Here is a 23,124-nt window from a genome sequence, read left to right as displayed (position 1 = left end):
ATGGATATAGGTGACTCCTGGTCGTTGATCTATTTGAATTCCCAGGAAATATGTGAGTTCTCCCATCATGCTCATTTCGAATTCAGCCTGCATCAACTTAGAAATTCCTTGCACAGAAAGGGATTAGTAGAACCAAAAATGATGTCATCAACATAAATCTGAACTATAAGAATATCATTCTTATAGGTTCTGCAGAAAAGAGTATTGTCACCTTTACCCCTTACAAACTCATTCTGTAGAAGAAAGGAGCTGAGCCTTTTGTACCACGCTCTGTGAGCTTGTTTCAGTCCATAGAGTGACTTCTTGAGCTTGTAGACATGCTCTGGATGTTTGTCATCTTCAAAGCCAGGAGGTTGCTTGACATACACTTCTTCAGAAGTGTAGCCATTGAGGAAGGCACTCTTGACACCCATTTGATGGAGAATGATGTTGTGATTCACTGAGAAGGAGATCAGTAGCCTTATAGCTTCAAGCCTTGCTACAGGAGCAAAGGTCTCAGTGTAATCAATCTCCTCTTGTTGACTGTAGCCTTGAGCCACTAGTCTTGCCTTGTTTCTTGTTACTTCTTCTTTTTCATTCAGCTTGTTTCTGAATACCCACTTGGTTCCTATGACATGGAAACCTTTGGGTTTAGGCATCAAGGTCCATACATCATTCTTGGTGAACTGATCTAGCTCTTCTTGCATTGCCAGAATCCAGCCTTTGTCTTCAAGAGCTTCATCAACTGATTTTGGCTCAATGAGAGATACAAGTCCCTTCAGACTCAGAAGAGTCTCTTCTGAAGGTTTGAGCATAGACCTGGTTCTGACGGGAGCATCTTTGTTGCCAATAATCAGTTCTTCTGGATGAGAGGCAGCTATTCTTTTCTTCTTCTGAAGTTGATCAGAATTTGCTGGAGCATCTTCAGATGCTTCTGCCTCTGGAGCAACATCCTCTGGGCTGTTCTTTGGTTGATTTGCTTCCGAATAATCAATGCTTAAATCTGCAAATCTTTCAAACAGCTTTGACTTTTCTGAGCCAAGCTTATCATCAAATCTAATTTGGATAGATTCCTCAACAGTTTGATGAATAATAATATAAATTCTAAAACCTTTAGATCTTTCAGAATAACCAAGAAAATAGCATTTTAAAGCTTTAGGGTCGAATTTACCCAATTGCTCCTTAGTGTTGAGCATGTAGCAAGAACTTCCAAATTGATGGAAGTAAGAGATATCAGGTTGTCTTCCTTTGCATAGCTCATAAGGAGTCTTCTCCAGAATTGGTCTGATGGAGATTCTGTTCTGGATATAGCATGAAGTGTTGATTGCTTCTGCCCAGAAGTGCTTGGCCGTACTAGATTCTTGCATCAAGGTGCGAGCCATCTCCTGAACAGTTCTGTTCTTTCTTTCAACAACTCCATTTTGTAGAGGAGTGCGAGGACAGGAGAAGTTGTGAGAGATTCCTTGGGAGTTGAACAATTCTTCAAAAGCTTTGTTCTCAAATTCTCTACCATGATCACTTCTGAAAGTAATCACTGAAGTTTGGAACTCCTTCTGAACTTGGGTAATGAAGTTAGTAAACATAGTGTGTGTTTCATCTTTGTGCCTTAGGAACTTTACCCATGTCCACCTGCTGTAGTCATCTACAATGACTAACCCATACTTCTTTCCTCCAATGGATTCAGTTTTCACTGGTCCAAAGAGATCAATGTGAAGTAGCTCAAGGGGTCTTGTTGTAGATACCACATTCTTTGCTTTAAAGGGCTTCTTGGTGAATTTTCCCTTCTGACACGCTTCACACAGAGCCTCTGATGAATACTTCAGACGAGGCAATCCTCTGACGAGATTTAGCTTGCTGAGTTGAGAGATCTTCCTGAGGCTGGCATGCCCTAGGCGTCTGTGCACGATCCATTGCTCATCATTAACTGACATGAGACACTTGACCTTCTGAGATAGCAGTTCAGAGGATTTGATTTTGTAAATATCATTTCTTCTCTTCCTAGAAAACAGAACAGATCCATCTGTGTGACTGACAGCTTTGCAGCAGGTTTGGTTGAAGATCACATCATAACCTTTGTCAGCAATTTGGCTTATGGAGAGCAAGTTATGCAATAATCCTTCCACCAGAAGTACATCATTAATAACTGGAATTTTTCCATCTCCTATGGAACCTTTTCCAATGATTTTTCCCTTCTGGTTTCCTCCAAAGCCAACGTCTCCTCCTGACTTAAGTGGTACCAGCTTTTGGAATACATACTTTATGCCTGTCATGTGTCGCGAGCATCCACTGTCCAGGTACCATGACAGGTGTCTTAATTGAGCTGCATAAGATGTCTGCAACAGGAATAATTTTTGTCTTAGGTACCCATATCTTGGGTCCTTTCTTGTTAGTTTTCCCAGAAGTTCTTGGAACTTTGGGTGCAATAGGAGGATAATAAATAGGAACCTGATTATAATATTTAGACATATTAAGTTTAAATTTTCCTTTTGGTTTTACCACCTTTGGTGTAACCTTTTCTGGAATGACAGTGCCAGCGGGAACGAAATGCTTATGCAATGGTTCGCGTTTGGGCTCAGATGACTCATCTCTCATGGATTGAGAGTAGCCAAGGCAACTGTTCCCATTTCTGCTTATGTCATAGATCATTGAAGCCATAAGACTTCTGTCTATGCCCTTGGCTAGGAACCTTTGAAACGCTTTCTCATATAATGTCTCATGCTTAACATCAGATGATGCAAGTTGATCTTCTAGCATGACATTTTTAGCATGAAGAACAGAGTTGTCATTTTTAAGAGAATAGTTTTCTTCTATGAGTTCAGAGACTGACTTCTCATGAACTTCTGATGAACTGGTTTTAACAGCATATTTTCTTTTAAGCTCTTTATGTTTATTTAACAGAACATCATGTTTCTTCATTATTTCAGATAAAGCAGTTCTTAGCTCAAATGGAGAAAAATTAGAGAATACCTCATCATCATTCTCAGAGTCTGAGTCATCTCCTGAAGCTTCAGCACCTCTGCTGGTGGTAGCCATCAGAGCCTCCACAGCTTCATCTTCTTCTGACTCAGCTTCATCAGAGTCAGTCGCATCGAAGGTCACAAGTAGAGTAGCCCTTGTTTAGCTCTCCACTCCTTAGGCAAACTTCTGATGATCTTTTTGACATGATCACCAGTAGAGTAGCCCTTGTTTAGCACTCTGATTCCAGCAATCAGAGTTTGAAACCTTGAGTACATCTCTTCAATGGTTTCACCAGATTCCATCTTAAACTGCTCATATTGTTGTATGAGAGTAAGAACTTTGGTCTCCTTGACCTCTTCATTTCCTTCATGCGTCATGACCAAGGAGTCATAGATGGATTTTGTTGTTTCTTTGTCAGAGATCTTCTCATACTCAATATATGATACTGAGCTGAATAGCATAGACTTCGCCTTGTGATGATCCTTGAAGCGCTTCATCTGAGCGTCAGTCATTTCAGCACGGGGGATCTTCACTCCGGAAGCATCTACTCAGTATAGCCTTCCATGACAATATCCTAGAGATCTGGGTCAGTGCCAAGGAAATAACTCTCTATTCTATCTTTCCAGTACTCAAACTTTTCACCATCAAAGATTGGTGCTCTGAGTTGGTTGTTGTTGTCAGCGGAAGTATTGGCTTGGGCCATCGTTGTTTTTCACACTAGTTTCTGGATCACTGAACACTGTTAGGTGTTTAAGTCAGAACCGGAGCTCTGATGCCAATTGAAGGTGCGAAAAACACTAGAAAGGGGGGGTTTGAATAGAGTTTTTGAATAAAGGATATACTTTTGAACTTTTTCCAAACTCAAAGATAAGAACTAGGTGCTGAGGGATAAGAAGTGAAGCACGCAAGTATTTTATCCTGGTTCACTTGAGATAAAAGCTCAAGTTAATCCAGTCCACCCGTGAAGGTGATTTCTTCCTTCTTCTGATGAAGGCAACTCACTAAAATCAATGAGTGTTACAACTGCACTTTGCTACATGCCAAGTGACTAACAATACACTGATTTTCTCACTAGTATCCTCTTAAGAAGCTGATCTACCGATCCTCTTAAGACTAGCTAAACACTGAATCAACCTTGATTCAGTCCTCTCAAGATCCGACCAACCTTGGTCTCTTAAGGAGCTTTACAAAGTAATGTAAAAGGTTTCAGGTTTACAAGAAATGCTTCTAAAAAGCTAATAGTAAACTCAGATGTTTAAGAACAGTGAAGAAATAATGCTAAGAGATTGGTTCGAATAAGTTGAATGATTTCAGCAAAGTTTCTTAGCTTCTTTCTTCTATCTTCAGCCTTTAAATACTCCAAGGCAAATGATGTAGCCGTTGCTAGGGTTTTTTCCGTTGGAGTGGCAATCTTGTAATATCTAACTGCTAGGCTGCACGAGGTAGGTGGCGGACAGACTGAGGCTTGTACGATTTGTACTATGACAGCGACCTGTCCTTTCACCTGCTGACTTGAGATCTAGAGTGCTTCATATGAACGTTTGTGAAGCTTCTGATCATAGTCAGACGGAAGCTTGGATCCTCTGACCTTGCAACTTCTGCTTCTAAACAAGTTCCTCAGAACTTCTGAACGTCAGAGCTAGAAAAGTTTGGGTCTTCAGATACAACTTCTTTCAAGTCTTCAGAACATGAGTCTTCTACTTCTGGACCGTTCAGCTGGAACATCTGGTCTTCAGAACTTCTGACTCCGGTTCTTTAGTACCTCTTGAGAGCTTCCATCTTCAGAACTTATGAAGGATTTGCCACTGTTCTGAACGAACATGGTAAGTTATAGAGCTCTCTTTTTAGTAACCCTTGGTTCTTCTTCCTCTGAATGAATAGGCTTGGGTCAGATTCAGAACCTGTTTGTCACAACTAAAAGAGACAAACGTTAGGGTACCACAGTTGTTCATCATCACAAACCTTAATTGTAATCATCAAAATATAGAGATGCAACCACTGATCAAACCTTGATCTTACAAGATCCTTGCAGATGGGGTAGTCACGTTGCCTCACCCTCCTGCTAGGTTTTGTCAGACCAAAGAGGAGAAGCCGCTCGAATCATGGGAGGTGGGAGGACGAGGAGGATCCTTCAGACGAGACTACAGCTGAATCACCGCTGATGGGGGAAAAGGATGAAGTGGAGTCTTCTCCACGGATCCGAGGCAAGCTAGCCCTGTTGGTGAATATGGGGACATGCCCGCATTGGAGCCTGTTCCGGATGCCACTGAAGAACGACCGCCTAGGAAGAGGCAATGTGGATGGCTGCCAGGATCTGAAGGTGAACCAGCTTATCCAATGAAGAGTCGAGCTGCCAAGGACTCGGAGGTCATATACATCTCTAGTGACGACGAGGATTAGAGTCGAGACTTTTCTATGTTGGGGTTTTTCTATGAGAGCTGTATCGAATTTTAATTTACTTTAACTATTGGATTATTATTTATTTCTGTTTTTGAGATCACTTATGTACTTGGTTTAAGGCTTTGGGTATTCGGTTTTGTACTTTTGGATTTATTCCTCGATTTTTAATTTAGAGCTATTTTAATTCAGAAATGCATGATTTATTTATTCCGCAAATTTATTTCGTAAAGTTTCGAGAGTTTCGCAATAATTGAACTTTTGTCATTAAATCAGGATTAATAATTGAACGGCGAAAATTCTTTATGAAAATTACGTTATTTGGTTTACTGTGTGACACTCGAGAAATCAGGGCGTTACATTGTGGTATCAGAGCTCCGGTTGAGAAACCAGAGCATTAGGGTTTTGGGCACACGAGTTTGAACTCGTTGCTGTTTGTTTTGATGAGTTCTAGGTTACCGCGGTGAGGTTGGGTAGACTTGTTTGCTAAGATGTTTGCTTGGCTGTGAGATTGTCTACAATCAGTATCATTGCCGTGATACTTGAGACTAATTGTATACTTATACAATAAGTTACGTTTAGTTACGCGCATGACATGCTTGCAGTGTCCGTTGATTTATAAGGATCGGAAGTTCCTTGCGAACCTCAATTGCTTTGGGCTTAAAGAGCTCGATGTGATTCTGGGAATGGATTGGTTGGCGCAGTATCACGTTCTCTTGGACTGTGCTAACAAGGCCGTAGTCTTCCCGGATTCAGGCGTTACAGATTACTTGAATTCGTACACCTTGGGAAAGAGTTCACCAGCATTCGTGAATTCTGTTGTAGCGGAAGCGAAGAACGACGGCGATGTACGCAACATTATGGTGGTACAAGACTTTGTGGATGTATTTCCAGAAGATGTGCCCGGATTATCGCCAGTAAGAGAAACAGAGTTCTCTATTGATATTATGCCTGGCACGGGACCAATATCAATGGCGCCTTATCGAATGGCACTAGCAGAAGTGACGGAGTTAGCAAAGCAGTTGGGTGATCTCTCTTCCAAGGGATTTATTCGACCGAGTGTGTCGCCGTGGGGAGCACTTGTGTTGTTGGTGGAGAAGAAGGATGGAAGGTCCAGACTATGTGTAACACCCCGATTTCCGGGTGTCACTTTAGTGACCAAAAATAACTTTACGCGGAAAACAGGTGATTTTTTTTTCCGATTGATTCCTTTAAATAAAAGCGATAAAGGAAATAAAGACAAAACCCAACAACTAAACTAACCAACATACAAATATATACACATGTACAGCCTCAGCTGCACTCCCATGTCACGCGCACTCGCAGTGACTCCAAAGTAGTGTGCCCATAGGCAAATATATACAAATCCCGAAGTGTAAGTGAGAAAAGTTATAATTACAATCCACTAGGAGAAAGTCGGCCTCAAAATGGCCTAAGCAAAGACCCCTATGGTCCGATTGACTCACTGTGATCCCTCAGTAGAAGAACCACACAAAAGCCATGCGTCGGGAACCTACCCTGTCCCAAAAGCAAAACGAATCAGAGCTATTACAGTAACAACCAACTCAAAAGAATCTAACCACCCATAACCCACACTACTATCATCGACCCTCCCTCGATATGGCATGAAGTCCGGGTCCTCGTCGAAAGCTTTAGTCATAGTCATTTCGCTCCGGGTCTCTCCCGCACAACGAATCATCACGAACCGGCTAACGGACGCCTGGCAGCAGGCCGACCGCCCAAACACAAACATACAAACAAAGCCAAGGCGCTAGGGTCAACTTACAGAATACAATAGATATACAATCAACATGCGATAAAGGGGGTATATATATATGTTGTATATATATACATATAAGTTCTGCATTGCCTACCCTAAGGTAAATACATGGCATGTCATCGAATCTCTAGTAACAACACAATATTCAATATCTCAACAACTATAGTTAGAGTGCACGATATGTCATGCAGCGTCAATCATAATAACATGCATGGTGTGCCAATACAAAATATGCAGACACAAACCCGAATAACGTCACTTTGCTTGGCGACGGAACAAACCAACAACGTCACTCTGCTTGGCGACGGAACAAAACAACAACGTCACTCTGCTTGGCGACGGAACAAAACAACGACGTCACTCTGCTTGGCGACGGGACAAACCAACGGTATTGCCACTTATAGGCTGGGCACCTCGAGACGGTCGTAACACTGGCCTCTTGTTTAACCATTTCTGCTCGGGCGTCACTTATCACCTTTGGCTATAGTCAAGACGGTACAAACTCTACATGGTTCGACCATTTCTGCTTGCTATGCCGGACATCAACAGGCACGATACAACTCTACATGGATGATCGTTACCTCCTGTTGTGCCAGGTACAGTCAGGACCGATTCAACTCTGCATGGCTGGTCGTTACTTCCTGCTATACCGAAGTACTCTGCTTGGCACTTCATCGCGTATATGCATGTGTGCAATATGATTATCAAAACCACGACTCGTCCTCACCACATAAGTGTTTAGCTCACCACCCAATCTCAACAAAACCATGAGTTAGTGTCGGTCAATACAACACAACTCGGAGTTAGTGTCGGTCAATACAACACAACTCCCACAACAAAACCCAAAATCAAAGCCAGAGTCAGTGTCGGTCAATACAACACGACTCGGAGTTAGTGTCGGTCAATACAACACAACTCCCACCACAAAACCCACAAACAAAACCCAGAGTCTGTGCCGGTCAATACAGCACGACTCAAACAACACTCCTAAGAGTACTAGAGTACTCGGTGACTTTCAATCATCACCATAGCTCACCTTAGTGGCTTTCCCAATTCCAATAACTCTCCAAACCCACAACAAAGTCGACTTTTCCCCGTCTTTCGTAAATATTTTCCCCTTCAGTTCTCCTATGCTTAAACGTTAATGAAAACTGTTTCAATTCGAATTAGTCAAGTTATGAGTTTATTCCTCAAAGTCTAAGTCTCCCAAAGTCTCTAGTTTTCGAAATTCTATTCATTCTAGGTTTTCCGAAAACCAACCACCCAAAAGAAGTTTCCCGGGAAAAGTCTAAGTAAACCAACGAATACCAACAAATGGCTAAGTCCCAAACCCCTCGTTTGAACTTGCCTAGGGTTGTTCATCCAACCCGAAATATCAAAGATCACCAGATCAATGAATCTCCACTCCGAAGTCGCGTCAAAACGCACCATCCAACAATATCACAATATCACAAGTTATGGTAAAACATCATAACAACAACTCACCATCATAAACAACATCAGATAAAGCATAAGTCGAATTTATCGACGCCTATCATGCAATCCTAGCTAATATAGTAAGTTGCCCTAACCTCGAGCTGCTCCAGTCTCGCAAGTAAAGGCTCCTTCACTCAATTGCTTTGAAGTTCCTAAAGTTCCTTCAACTCGATACCTTGAAGTAGAGACGAACTGCGCAAAGATTGGTCGAGTTTCGGCGAAAATCTCCCTCCCCCTTGCTCTCCTCAATTCTCGGCCACAATGGAGGAAAAATGGAAGATATTATGCTTTTTCGCCTATTTATAGGCGGGCGAAATCGCGGGAAAATGAAAATTTCGCGATTCCGATTTTTACAGCACGATCACCAATGAATTCTAAGAGAGATTCTGGCGTCAGAATTCCAGAACTCAAAACAAATCTATGACATTTGGGAAAAACGATATCTAAAATCCCAAAAGCGGTGTAAGTTAATCTGTCTCGAAAAACTACTTTTTGCTGTGATGCTCAGACGACAAAACTTCCTTCTGAAGAAAGATTGGAAATGTCGAAACAAATCTGGCTCCGCGGACGGAAACTTCGTTAGAAGTCCCGAATAGAAAAAGTCTTCATCCATCGCTCGAATCTAGGGTTTCGAAGCAAAGAAATTAGCGTCGGCGGACTTCCGGAAAGTGAATACAATCGTGCGTGCAATCCAGAGTTCCGAAATGAAACGCTGGTCGAAGAAAAAATAAAGAAAATCTTTAAATTTTCCAAGGATTCGAAATCTCACTTAAAACGTTGCTCTAAAGCGAAATTAGCCTATTCTGGACACGCTCGCCATAAAGCAGGTGTGCAGACAACTCGCACTAATTCCTACAGCGACTACGCAACATACCTCAAGCAATTCCTGAACTTTCTTCTTCATTGATCTTTCTCAAACAACAAACTCCTGTCACGCTTACACTGATTCTACGCGTGAGTCGGAACTTAACTTGTTATGCAAATCCATGTCTTACAATACTCCCCTCCAAAAAGAAAGTTTCGTCCTCGAAACTCAGAGTTCTGCAAAAAGTCCGGAATACAGTTCCTTGATCTTGTCTTCCAATTCCCATGTAGTATTGCCCGGGTCATTGTTCCTCATAACCTTTATTTAAGCAATCTGTTTTCCCCTTAACTGTTTCACTCTTCTATCCCCACTGCTAACTGTCGGCGTCTCAAAGGATAGACCATCATTCAACTTCATGTCGTCTGACCCGATCACTTGCGTCGGATCTCTGCTTGAAATGATACCGGTTGGCACTCCGTGCAATCGCACAATCTTAGCCACCTGCTTCTTTACTTTCGGTCGTCCGAAATCCTTCTTAAACTTGGTGCCTCTCTGTCATTTCAATTTAAATGCTCAACTTGTCCTCGTGATCTTCATCTACAGTCCAAAACTCCACTTGTCCGTTCGATAACTCCTAGACGATTCATCCCCTTGGAAACTGCTAGTCCGTTAAAACTCCTCCAACTTCGTAACTATCTTTACACACACCAAGAAATCAAACTTCTACTTAGTCACTATTCGAATTAAAACTCAACTTATGAACTTATTTCTTGTCCTTCACTAATCTTATCCCCTTCAACATCAATCTATAAACAACTTATAAGATAATCCTCCTCTTAATATCTAACAATCCATTATTACCGTCTTCTTCCTCAAAACTTCCCTCACTCAAACCTATTTACACTTACTGAAATCCCTAACACTTCGCACAAATCGAGACTTATCCTCTAGAAGATTAAATCATAACTATACTTCAAGGGACTTAACTAGCCATTTCATCATCCGATCCTTCAACATTCTGAGATTTAACTGTTATCGTAACCGTTAACACCACTAAATCTCTTAAATGTACATAAATCTCAGCTCACTAGGTCAACCTTAGCCCTAGGATTCTCATTCAACTTAGTAAAATTCACTTGTTAACCGTAATATGCATCATCAAAATCCATAACAAAGTCCCATTGACTCTTAAACTCTACGAAACTCGTCAAAATATAACAACCTCAGGTATTCATCTTAATACTAACACCTTTCTTTTTGTGACTCAATCACCATCTCGTCAATCAACTTCTTAATCTCCCAATCAAATTCCGACAAACTTCGAGTCCTACACACCGTAGACAGACATTCATAGATTTAAAACCTAAACCTTCCCCAAGTTTGGTCCTCTAATGACCTTTAATCCTTCAATACTTCTTAAATGAATATCGGTTTCTTAAAAACTATAACTCCTTCACTTACCCAAACGACCTGATAAGTGTCGTCATGCTTTCACACTCACCGCTTGATCCTGATATCCATAATCATAACTTATTATGCTAACACCATTCAAATCTTATCACATGGTCGTTATGTCCGCAACCTCATAATCAACATCAATCGATCACCAACTTATAACCAATCTTAACACTCTACACAACCCAGAATTCCTTTACTTCAAGATCACTCTTATATTATACCTCAATGGTCTTAACCCGAAACTCACCTTCAGGTCTTCAATCTTCTAAGATTCAACTCCTATTGTCACACCTACAACCATAAGATCTCCTACTCGTACGCGATTCTCGACTCTCAAGATTCAATCTTAACCCTAAGATTTCAATCCAACTTAGTAAATCTCACTTAGTAATCTTAGCATATTTCTTTGGAATCCATATCAACAACCTCAAGTATTCAACTTATGCTAAATCCTTTAATGATCCCGCTACGGAACTACACACCCTCAACATGACACGTATACTACCCATACGGAATCTCCCTAAGATTCGTTCTTCAGCTACTAGCTTCCTCATAATCGCATCGGTGGAAGACTACTTTCTAAACTTAGTGTGCTATTCCCAACCTCGTGTAACTTCTATAGTTAAAACACGAGCAGCAGTCAAATAAATTCTTAGTAGGTGTAATAACTATAAGGTCAAAGCTTAGCGGTAAAAACAAGTTCAGGCGTGTTGCACACGCTACGGGGGTAACGAAGAGTATACTATACTAGAATGAGAAAGAATAGTTAGAAGGTTACCATCGTTCTTACGCTCTCCTCTGGTTAACCCCTCAGCTTCTTCACCGTCCATGATATAAACCCTTCCTTTAGCAGCAGGGCGCTTTCCCTTTACGGTGTTAACAAATGACTCAACCTTGGGTGTCTTGCAGTTGTTGGCCAGATGTCCTGGTAGATCACACTTGAAACACCTCAGCTTCCCCTTCGGGCATTTCGTGGAGTAGTGCCCAATCTCCCCGCATTTGAAACATGTTATCTCACGGCTCCCAGCTTGGCTTCCTGCTCCTCCTGCAGCAGCAATCGTAGGCCTGTACGGTCCTGGGGTAAACCCTTCCCCCGTAGGACGCTGATAAGGCTTCTTCATCTGTAACTTTCCTTTTCCTTGATAGCTCCGGGGACTCGACCTCATTGGTCCCCCAGTTCCAGCCCGGTCTATCCTCCTATTCTTAATCAGCTCCACCTCGGTGGCCTTCTCAACCAAAGCTTGAAACCTCATAATCCCCAACGGTCTCACTGAGTCCTCAATGTCAGCTCTCAGTCCCCTCACAAAGCGCTTGCACATATAGGGTTCATCAACCTGATCACGAAAAAATCGAAAGTGTTTGGCCAAGGATTCCAACTTAGCAGCATATTCCGAAATAGTCATGCTCCCTTGACGAAGAGTCAGAAACTGCGACTCACGCTCGTGACGAGCACTATTAGGAAAATACTTCTCCAGAAAAGCGGCACGAAAAGAATTCCAGTTCACCTCAACATGGTTTTCCTCCATCATCCCTCTGGCGCCCCTCCACCAGTACTCAGCATCGCCCAGCAGTAGATAAGTTGCCAGGCCCACCTTAGCCCCTTCAGCAGTCCGCAGTACTTCGAAAATCTTCTCTATCTCTTGGATCCAGAGATCCGCCTCGTCCGGGTCAGTCCCACTTGTGAACTTGGGTGGATCCTGCCTTCTAAAATCATTCAATCCCCTGTTCTGGTCCAGGGCTGGTTCTATCTTAAGCCGGTGTAGCTCACGTGCATCCTCAGCAGCACGCCTATGTGCATTGTCATTCGTTTGTACAGTCATTGCTTGGACCAAAGTGGCCACCATCTCAGCAAGTTGGTTCGCGTTTACCATGTTTTGTATTCGTTTAGCAAACAGTTAGTACCAATCATAAGATAGTATTATGCATAGCTATACAATATGATTAGGTAGCAACTTCAATCAATTAAAGCGAAAATCGCTTGGCAGACAATCAAGGTTTTACTCTTTGCAGAGTCACACAACTTAGCACAGAAGACCTATTCCCCAAAGACTCCCAAAAGACTCGGCAAGCTCTGATACCACAATGTAACACCCCGATTTCCGGGTGTCACTTTAGTGACCAAAAATAACTTTACGCGGAAAACAGGTGATTTTTTTTTTCGATTGATTCCTTTAAATAAAAGCGATAAAGGAAATAAAGACAAAACCCAACAACTAAACTAACCAACATACAAATATATACACATGTACAGCCTCAGCTGCACTCCCATGTCACGCGCACTCGCAGTGACTCCAAAGTAGTGTGCCCATAGGCAAATATATACAAATCCCGAAGTGTAAGTGAGAAAAGTTATAATTACAATCCACTAGGAGAAAGTCGGCCTCAAAATGGCCTAAGCAAAGACCCCTATGGTCCGATTGACTCACTGTGATCCCTCAGTAGAAGAACCACACAAAAGCCATGCGTCGGGAACCTACCCTGTCCCAAAAGCAAAACGAATCAGAGCTATTACAGTAACAACCAACTCAAAAGACTCTAACCACCCATAACCCACACTACTATCATCGACCCTCCCTCGATCAGGCATGAAGTCCGGGTCCTCGTCGAAAGCTTTAGTCATAGTCATTTCGCTCCGGGTCTCTCCCGCACAACGAATAATCACGAACCGGCTGACGGACGCCTTGCAATAGGCCGACCGCCCAAACACAAACATACAAACAAAGCCAAGGCGCTAGGGTCAACTTACAGAATACAATAGATATACAATCAACATGCGATAAAGGGGGTATATATATATGTTGTATATATATACATATAAGTTCTGCATTGCCTACCCTAAGGTAAATACATGGCATGTCATCGAATCTCTAGTAACAACACAATATTCAATATCTCAACAACTATAGTTAGAGTGCACGATATGTCATGCAGCGTCAATCATAATAAGATGCATGGTGTGCCAATGCAGAATATGCAGACACAAACCCGAATAACGTCACTCTGCTTGGCGACGAAACAAACCAACAACGTCACTCTGCTTGGCGACGGAACAAAACAACAACGTCACTCTGCTTGGCGACGGAACAAATCAACGACGTCACTCTGCTTGGCGACGGGACAAACCAACGGTATTGCCACTTATAGGCTGGGCACCTCGAGACGGTCGTAACACTGGCCTCGTGTTTAACCATTTCTGCTCGGGCGTCGCTTATCACCTTTGGCTATAGTCAAGACGGTACAAACTCTACATGGTTCGACCATTTCTGCTTGCTATGCCGGACATCAACAGGCACGATACAACTCTACATGGATGATCGTTACCTCCTGTTGTGCCAGGTACAGTCAGGACCGATTCAACTCTGCATGGCTGATCGTTACTTCCTGTATACCGAAGTACTCTGCTTGGCACTTCACCGCGTATATGCATGTGTGCAAGATGATTATCAAAACCACGACTCGTCCTCACCACATAAGTGTTTAGCTCACCACCCAATCTCAACAAAACCATGAGTTAGTGTTGGTCAATACAACACAACTCGGAGTTAGTGTCGGTCAATACAACACAACTCCCACAACAAAACCCAAAATCAAAGCCAGAGTCAGTGTCGGTCAATACAACACGACTCGGAGTTAGTGTCGGTCAATACAACACAACTCCCACCACAAAACCACAAACAAAACCCAGAGTTTGTGCCGGTCAATACAGCACGACTCAAACAACACTCCTAAGAGTACTAGAGTACTCGGTGACTTTCAATCATCACCATAGCTCACCTTAGTGGCTTTCCCAATTCCAATAACTCTCCAAACCCACAACAAAGTCGACTTTTCCCCGTCTTTCGTAAATATTTTCCCCTTCAGTTCTCCTATGCTTAAACGTTAATGAAAATTGTTTCAATTCGAATTAGTCAAGTTATGAGTTTATTTCTCAAAGTCTAAGTCTCCCAAAGTCTCTAGTTTTCGAAATTCTATTCATTCTAGGTTTTCCGAAAACGAACCACCCAAAAGAAGTTTCCCGGGAAAAGTCTAAGTAAAGCAATGAATACCAACAAATGGCTAAGTCCCAAACCCCTCGTTTGAACTTGCCTAGGGTTCTTCATCCAACCCGAAATATCAAAGATCACCAGATCAATGAATCTCCACTCCGAAGTCGCGTCAAAACGCACCATCCAACAATATCACAATATCACAAGTTATGGTAAAACATCATAACAACAACTCACCATCATAAACAACATCAGATAAAGCATAAGTCGAATTTATCGACGCCTATCATGCAATCCTAGCTAATATAGTAAGTTGCCCTAACCTCGAGCTGCTCCAGTCTCGCAAGTAAAGGCTCCTTCACTCAATTGCTTTGAAGTTCCTAAAGTTCCTTCAACTCGATACCTTGAAGTAGAGACGAACTGCGCGAAGATTGGTCGAGTTTCGGCGAAAATCTCCCTCCCCCTTGCTCTCCTCAATTCTCGGCCACAATGGAGGAAAAATGGAAGATATTTTGCTTTTTCGCCTATTTATAGGCTGGCGAAATCGCGGGAAAATGAAAATTTCGCGATTCCGATTTTTACAGCACGATCACCAATGAATTCTAAGAGAGATTTTGGCGTCAGAATTCCAGAACTCAAAACAAATCTCTGACATTTGGGAAAAACGATATCTAAAATCCCAAAAGCGATGTAAGTTAATCTGTCCCGAAAAACTACTTTTTGCTGTGATGCTCAGACGACAAAACTTCCTTCTGAAGAAAGATTGGAAATGTCGAAAAAAATCTGGCAACGCGGACAGAAACTTCGTTAGAAGTTCCGAATAGAAAAAGTCTTCATCCATCGCTCGAATCTAGGGTTTCAAAGCAAAGAAATTAGCGTCGGCGGACTTCCGGAAAGTGAATACAATCGTGCGTACAGTCCAGCATTCTGAAATGAAACGCTGGTCGAAGGAAAAATAAAGAGAATCTTTAAATTTTCCAAGGATTCGAAATCTCACTTAAAACGTTGCTCTAAAGCGAAATTAGCCTATTCTGGACACGCTCGCCATAAAGCAGGTGTGCAGACAACTCGCACTAATTCCTACAGCGACTACGCAACATACCTCAAGCAATTCCTGAACTTTCTTCTTCATTGATCTTTCTCAAACAACAAACTCCTGTCACGCTTACACTTATTCTACGCGTGAGTCGGAACTTAACTTGTTCTGCAAATCCAGGTCTTACACTATGTGTGGACTATCGACAACTCAACAAGGTGACAATGAAGAATCGTTATTCGATGCCTCGGATAGATGATTTTATGGATCAACTTCGGGGTGCTGTTGTTTTCTCGAAGATAGATCTGAAGTCATGATATCACCAGATCCGTGTCAAGGAGGCTGATATTCAGAAAACTGCATTCAGAACTCAATACGGGCATTATGAGTACCTTGTGATGCCGTTCGGAGTTACCAATGCACCCGCTGTATTCATGGATTATATGAACCGTGTGTTCCAACCATTCCTGGACAAGTTCGTGGTGGTGTTTATTGATGACATTCTGATTTACTCGAAGAGTAAATAGGAACACGAAGAGCATTTACGTCAAGTGCTAGGTGTATTGCGGGAGAAGGAGTTATATGCTAATGGCTCCAAATGCGAATTCTAGATGGAGGAGGTGAAGTTCATGGGTCACGTCATATCAAGTCAGGGTGTGGCTGTTGACCCTAGCAAAATTGAATCGATTTTGTTGTGGGAACAACCTAAGACAGAAAGCGACTTCAGAAGTTTTGTTGGGCTTGCTGGCTACTACAGACGCTTTGTGAAGGACTATGCAAAGTTAACTTCGCTGTTGACTCAGTTGACAAAGAAGAATCAACCATTTGCATGGACGGAGAAATGTGAAGAGAGTTTTCAGGAAATGAAGAAGAGACTGACTACTGCACCAATACTAGCCTTACCCAAGGAAGGAGAACCATACGACGTTTACTGTGATGCTTCACATAACGGGTTGGGCTGTCTAATGATGCAAGAAAAGAAAGTGATTGCTTATGCCTCGCGACATCTGAAGATTCACGAGAAGAACTACCTGACGCATGATTTGGAATTGGCTGCCTAGTTTATGCTCTCAAGATTTGAAGGCATTACCTGTACGGCAGTACGTTCACGATCTACAGTGATCATAAGAGTCTGAAATACTTGTTTGATCAGAAGGATCTGAATATGAGGCAGCGAAGGTGGATGGAGTTCCTTCAAGATTACGAGTTTGCTCTACAGTATCATCCGGGGAAAACTAATGTTGTGGCCGACGCCCTCAGTCGAAAGGCTATGCATGTATCCTCGTTGATGGTCAAGGAGTTAGAACTACTCGAAGCATTCCGAGATCTGAGCTTGGATGTTAAGGTCGCACCAGGAAAGTTGAGCTTCGGAATGGTGACGGTGTCGAATGGACTCTTGGACGAGATAAAGTCGAGACAAGAGGCCAATGAAGGACTGATTGAGTGGTGCAAACTTGTGATGCAAGGGAAGGCACCAAAGTTTGCTGTCGGGAATGACAACATACTGCATTGCAAAGGACGAGTATGCGTGCCAAATGACGCGACTATGAGGAGGTTGATCTTGGATGAAGGTCACAAAAGCAGGTTGAGTATTCATCCGGGAATGAACAAGATGTATCAGGACTTGAAACTTCATTTCTGGTGGCCTGGGATGAAGAAACAAGTAGCTGAGTACGTGTCGACATGTCTCACATGTCAGAAGGCGAAGGTGGAACATCAGAAGCCAGCAGGAAAATTACAGTTGTTGGATGTTCCGCAGTGGAAGTGGGACAGCGTCTCGATGGATTTCGTGACGGCTTTACCACTAACGCGAAGGAGATTTGATGCAATATGGGTAGTGGTGGATCGATTGACGAAGACTGCTCACTTCGTGCCGATCAATCTGAACTACAAAGTGGAGAAACTAGCAGAGATCTACATTGCAGAGATTGTTCGTGTGCATGGGGTACCATCTAGCATTGTGTCGGACAGAGACCCGAGGTTTACCTCACGTTTCTGGGGAGCTTTGCAACAAGCTTTGGGAACCAAGTTGAGATTGAGTTCCACTTATCATCCATAGATGTAAGACCTGAAATTTAATAGATCGCTTATTTACTTAATTTCTTTAAATTAAGGTAACTCGTATTATTTATTAATTATTTTTGATTGAATATTATTCACGCCACGACGGCGGGAAATACCTTAAGGAATACTTTCCTTACAATCATTTAATCGCGTGTTTATATTTATTATTTCTATATTATTTTCTTAATTCGAATCTAATCGCGATTCGGGAAAATTAATTAAGTAGTAATTAATTTCAATATTTTGATTTTATAAAGTTATTAAAAAGTAAGGATTTAATTATAATTATTTTTGTGTGTATTATTTTATTTTTAATCTTAATAATTTCTACTCTTTATTTATCTCTTTCTTTAATGAAGAGATGACTTGTTCTAACAGGTCACCATTCCTTTATTACTTGTGATAACCTATCAAGCATCACAAAGGAATATTCTTTATTCCTTTTCCTTCCCTACCACTCATTCAAAATATCTATTTTTCCTCTCATTCTCACCACACATTCAAATTTTCTGATCACTTTCTCTCTCATGCGGGTCCCACTTCACCAATCAGATTCCCCTTTCCTCTCTCTCTTCTCCCACTTCACCAATCAGGTTCCCTCACTCACGCTCTCCCTCAACCTCTCGACTCTTTTTCTCTTCCTCTCCAAACCCATTTTCTTCTTCTCTTTTCTCATCACCAAGTCTGCTTCTTCTTCTTCTCCCTTGACAGAGCACCACCACCACCGCCCCTCTTACTCTCTCTCGGCCACCACACCACCTTGGCTGCTCCCTTCGCCACAAAACTGTGCACCACCGTCGCCCCTTGGTTCAGCTGTGAACCATGGACACAACCGCCACAAGCAACGACGAACCACCGCCACCTTGAGGCCACGACCGCGAGCTCCTCTCCCCCTGTCATAACGAGCACCGCCACTCAACCACCACCTCCTGGATCGACGAAAAGCAACACAAAATAGAGGAGAAAAGAAAACCCTAAAACCGCCACCTTTCTTCTCCGATCTCCGGCGAACCACTGAGTTTTTGGAGAAACCAACACCACGGCTAGACTCCCCTCATCATCCGCTTCAAAACCCCTAAAGAAATTTTGGATTCCGACCACCTTCGGCGGAAACCGCCGCCAACCACCGTCTTCTCCAGAGAGACCTTCGCCGGAGAATTTCCAGAATGTGGTCCAGTGAGTTTTGAGCTTTCTGAACTCAGTTTTGGACTCCAAGCTTCGTTTTATGAATGAAAAATAATGTTTTTGCTTGCTGTGATTTTTATCTTAGGTGTTTGAGGAGTTAAAGCTTGTGAGCCATGCTCTATCCTCAAGAAGGAGATGGTAAACCCATCTGAATATTTCTGCTGTATTATTGTTGCTGTCACGAGATTATAGTAGTTGCTGATTTGTTAAATAGTTAGGTTTAGTGAACGAATTTGAAGAAGTGGTCTTCATAAAAGTTGTAGCATTTTCTGTTAGCAAACTTTTGTCACCGGTTTCATGTAATTTCGATTTCTCTAGCTCAAGTTATACACATTTTAGTGAGAACGGGTTAAGCTGTCCCGTTTCTCACGAATTGCTATAGTATTCGATTTTTCCTGAATTTTGTACTTCGAATTTGGACTTGAAAATTTATGAGGATTTACAAAACCTGTAGATGAAGTCAGGATAAAAATATTAGATTTTTCGGAGTTTATTTGACGTATTTAAAAATTAGCTAATGTCGCTGTACAGTTGATGTTCGTTTTGGCAAAATCACTTATTTCAAGCGAAAAGCGTTGTTATGGAAAAGTTTGAGAAAACCTTTCATTTTAAAATTATATTACCATGTTTGGAGTAGGAAAACATCTTTCGAAACTTACTTACGTATGTTGTTTATTCGTTTATGAAAATCCAGAACGTTCGAGTCTTTACGCACATTTATTCGTTAAAAAGCGATTGTGAAAAGTTTTGTAAGTCAAACGAGTTTTTGGAGTGTTATAGAATAAGTGTTTGAATATTACCTCGTTGTGAATGGATGCTTAGGAATAACAAGATTGGATAGAGATAGAACAATTAAGTTTGGATTTCCGAGTGAGGAATTAGACTTCGAAAGGTATTAATTAGAATGGATAAAGTTGTGATGGAAATCTTGATGTTGGAAGATGACTTAGGATTGAATCTTGAATTCCAAGAAGTTTATGAGCTTTACTATAAATACTTGACTTTAGAGGGTCTAGATTTGAAACTTTGGAAGTTCTAGGAGTTAGATGTAATTAAGGGATTAATTGAGGACTAGAACTCGTTTCTTAGAGATTGAGGACTTATCTATAAGTTTGGAATTTTTGTAGAACCAAAGTGGAGTTTTGAAGAGACTAGGGTTTTGTGTCTAACGAGATATCACGAGTTTAAGATTAAGAGAAATGATTCAATCATTTTGAAGGAGCTTATGTGTAACACCCCGATTTCGGTGGCGTCACTTTAGTAACCAAAATAAAACTTAGTGCGGAAAAACGTGAATATTTTTTTTTGATAATAACTAAGACAAGACTGAATTAAATAAAACCCAAAAGCGAGAAGCAGTAAAACTAATATACAATATATATAACAGCCCCCCCGCTGTAAGTAACAACCTCGTCACGAGTAAACCTCCAGTGACGGTAATAGAAGAGTAGCGCCCGTAGGCAATATGTACAAACCAAATACAAAGGTAAGTGTCTGCAACACTATCCCTCAAAACCGAGAATAAGCTGACCCAATGGTCTGAAAATAAGACCTCCTAAGTCCAACCAACTCTCTGTGATTCCCGTAAGGAAACCACACAAAAAGCTATCGGCGGGAAACTACCCTGTTCCCAAAGAAAACAAATGATGTTCAGAGCTAAGACTCTACTCCTACACTAATCCCATCTCGAGGAGCTCACACTAACACTCAATCCTACATGCTAGCATGATCGTCGTCTGAATCAGAATCCAGAACGACCTAGTCTATGTACACCATCCGTCCTCCTCTCGCGACCGCGATGCGCTCCTGTTCCAGCATCTCACCCTAATTCCCCCCGAAGGGTGAACCGTCGTGAACCAGCCCGCCAAAGACATCTGACAATGGGCGTTTGTCCGCCAAAGCACACACAGAAGACGCGAGGGTCAACTCCAAAGAATTACGTAAATAATAACACCAATAGATATAGATAAGAGAATAGCCACTTAGGCTTATAGCTAGGGATAACATCCTAGGGTTGCATATTCCATAATGAACTTAACAGCAATAATAACAATTAACATGTTCCAAATAGGATTAACAAATAACAATCACATTCGACAACTAAATTAGTATGCATGTTGCATGATATGCAATGCAGGTTAACCCAGTCAACCAATATGCATTCCGGAACGGATGGACATCAAACGGATCAATCCTAGCACCAGCAACGGTGGGACCATTCTGCCCGCGTGCCTCTTACACCAAACATAGGTATGGACATCAAACGAGTCAATCCTAGCACCAGCAACGGTGGGACCATTCTGCTCGCGTGCCTCTGGGATGGACATCAAACGGATCAATCCTAGCACCAGCAACGGTGGGACCATTCTGCCCGCGTGTCTCTTACACCAAACCAAGGTAGCCAGATCAGCCGTAACCCGTAGGTTTGCCATTTCGGTCTGCTACAAGAGACGTCTACAGACGCTCTTACACGGAAATCCGGGTCTTATGACCATTTAGGAATCCGACGAGGTCTAGAGTACGTCCTGTGTTAATACCTCATTAATGTTGCATGAATGCAGGATGATTAGTCAAACAACGTCTCCGAATCTCACACGACACGTCGCCACGTGTTCTAGCTAAATTAATGTCTCTAAAAACTTACCCTAAGGTAACAGTCGATTCTGCGACAAAAGACATTTCTTCACAACAACACATAACTCATGATGATCTCCAAATCATCCGACTCATCTCAATCCGATGGTCACACTGCTCAACGAGCACAGAGTATCACACTCTCGGAAACTAACGGTTTCCAGGACTTATCCCCAGGATAGCCCCACAACATAGCTGCTCCAACAGCACAACAACGAACGCTGCTCCAACAGCACAACAACAACAGCTGCTCCAACAGCACAAGAACATCAACATACTCAACACTTGGATCCGACGCCACTTCTCGTTTTTCCGAAACTAAGATTTTCGTCCGAAGCTTCCTTTCGAGTTTATTATCCTTATTTGAAGATTTAGAGGTTGTTTAATGTCTTATGAGTTTTCTTTTCAAAATAATATCCTTTTTAGTCTTATCGCAATTCCTATAAGTTCTCGGGATCTCCTAATCCCCAAATGACTCCAGAGAATGTCTCGATCCATACACATCATTAGAAGGTCCGAATCTCATTCGTCCTATCAAACTTTCTCAAAACTCTCAAAATAAAATCGGCATGACCTGCCCGCTATTCTCACCATTCAGAATCTCAGATCTCATTGCATAAGTATAAATAACTCAGCACAACCAATCAACATGTCATATATCAACATATTAAGCAATAACCACATAGTACTTAGCATATAAGGCATGTACCACACATCCTAAATTACCCAATTAGCACTTAGCATGAAATTCAATCTCAAAAGCATTCAGTAGATGAATCATCTACATTGTCAGCCGAAGCCTCAGAAAACATTTTCCAATCACACACAATCCTGTGCATAAACAGTAAACAATGTCGAAAGCATCGACCCTAAGCATTAACTAGAGATTCAGTGAGAAGCCCTCACCTGTAGATTCTCCAGGACGATCTCCTAACACTTGTTCACAATCAAAGGCTTGCTCCGCTGGAAATTCCTCAAAACCACCTTTAGAGCAAAACCACAAAATACTATCAGAATCTATCGAAAACTAAGCTATCGATACTTACTAAGGTTAGTCGAAGTAATCTATACTCTAAGGTACGATAATCTAGCGCGAAAGACAAGTTTTCGGAAAAGGAAATTTTTCCTCCTCCCCCTTAATAGGTTCGACCACTTTTCACAATTAGGAGACTCGATTTTTCTTCGATCAAACTTGGTTCCTATGCTATCATTAGCCGTAACTAATGGTATTCTGAACTCGGAAAAATTATCGGATCAAAAACTGTCGCAGGGGTATTTTGGTCATGATTTTTAACTTAGAATTTTCAAAACTGAAATCCCAAAAACCAAATTTTGCAGGGACGTCACCAACGATGTTTATGACAAC

General features: G+C 41.9%; 1 protein-coding gene and 1 long non-coding RNA gene across 2 annotated transcripts; both read left to right on the top strand.

Annotated features, from left to right (window-relative positions):
• Nucleotides 1-5,924: 5,924 nt before the first annotated feature.
• Nucleotides 5,925-17,934, top strand: LOC130719393 (uncharacterized). The gene is made up of 3 exons (XM_057570017.1): nucleotides 5,925-6,458; nucleotides 17,029-17,397; nucleotides 17,575-17,934. The coding sequence occupies exons 1-3, from the start codon at nucleotides 5,925-5,927 to the stop codon at nucleotides 17,932-17,934; spliced, it is 1,263 nt and encodes a 420-aa protein (XP_057426000.1).
• A 365-nt stretch (nucleotides 17,935-18,299) lies between these two features.
• LOC130720773 (uncharacterized) lies at nucleotides 18,300-19,524 on the top strand. Its single transcript, XR_009013237.1, has 2 exons — nucleotides 18,300-19,115; nucleotides 19,210-19,524. It is a non-coding gene; the product is annotated as an uncharacterized LOC130720773 (long non-coding RNA).
• The last annotated feature ends 3,600 nt before the right edge of the window (nucleotides 19,525-23,124 follow it).

This window comes from Lotus japonicus, chromosome 5, assembly GCF_012489685.1.
Source record: "Lotus japonicus ecotype B-129 chromosome 5, LjGifu_v1.2".
NCBI classification, from domain to species: Eukaryota; Viridiplantae; Streptophyta; class Magnoliopsida; order Fabales; family Fabaceae; genus Lotus; species Lotus japonicus.
This window is presented reverse-complemented; position numbering and strand designations above follow the sequence as displayed.

Bases quoted from the DNA above. Each gene is read 5' to 3' on its own strand.
- LOC130719393 (XM_057570017.1), top strand. From the start codon at position 5,925: ATGACATGCTTGCAGTGTCCGTTGATTTATAAGGATCGGAAGTTCCTT. The intron at 6,459-17,028 runs GTAACACCCCGA...TTGTTTGATCAG, and splicing joins ATGGAAGGTCCAGACTATGT to AAGGATCTGAATATGAGGCA. The intron at 17,398-17,574 runs GTATGCGTGCCA...CTCACATGTCAG, and splicing joins TACTGCATTGCAAAGGACGA to AAGGCGAAGGTGGAACATCA.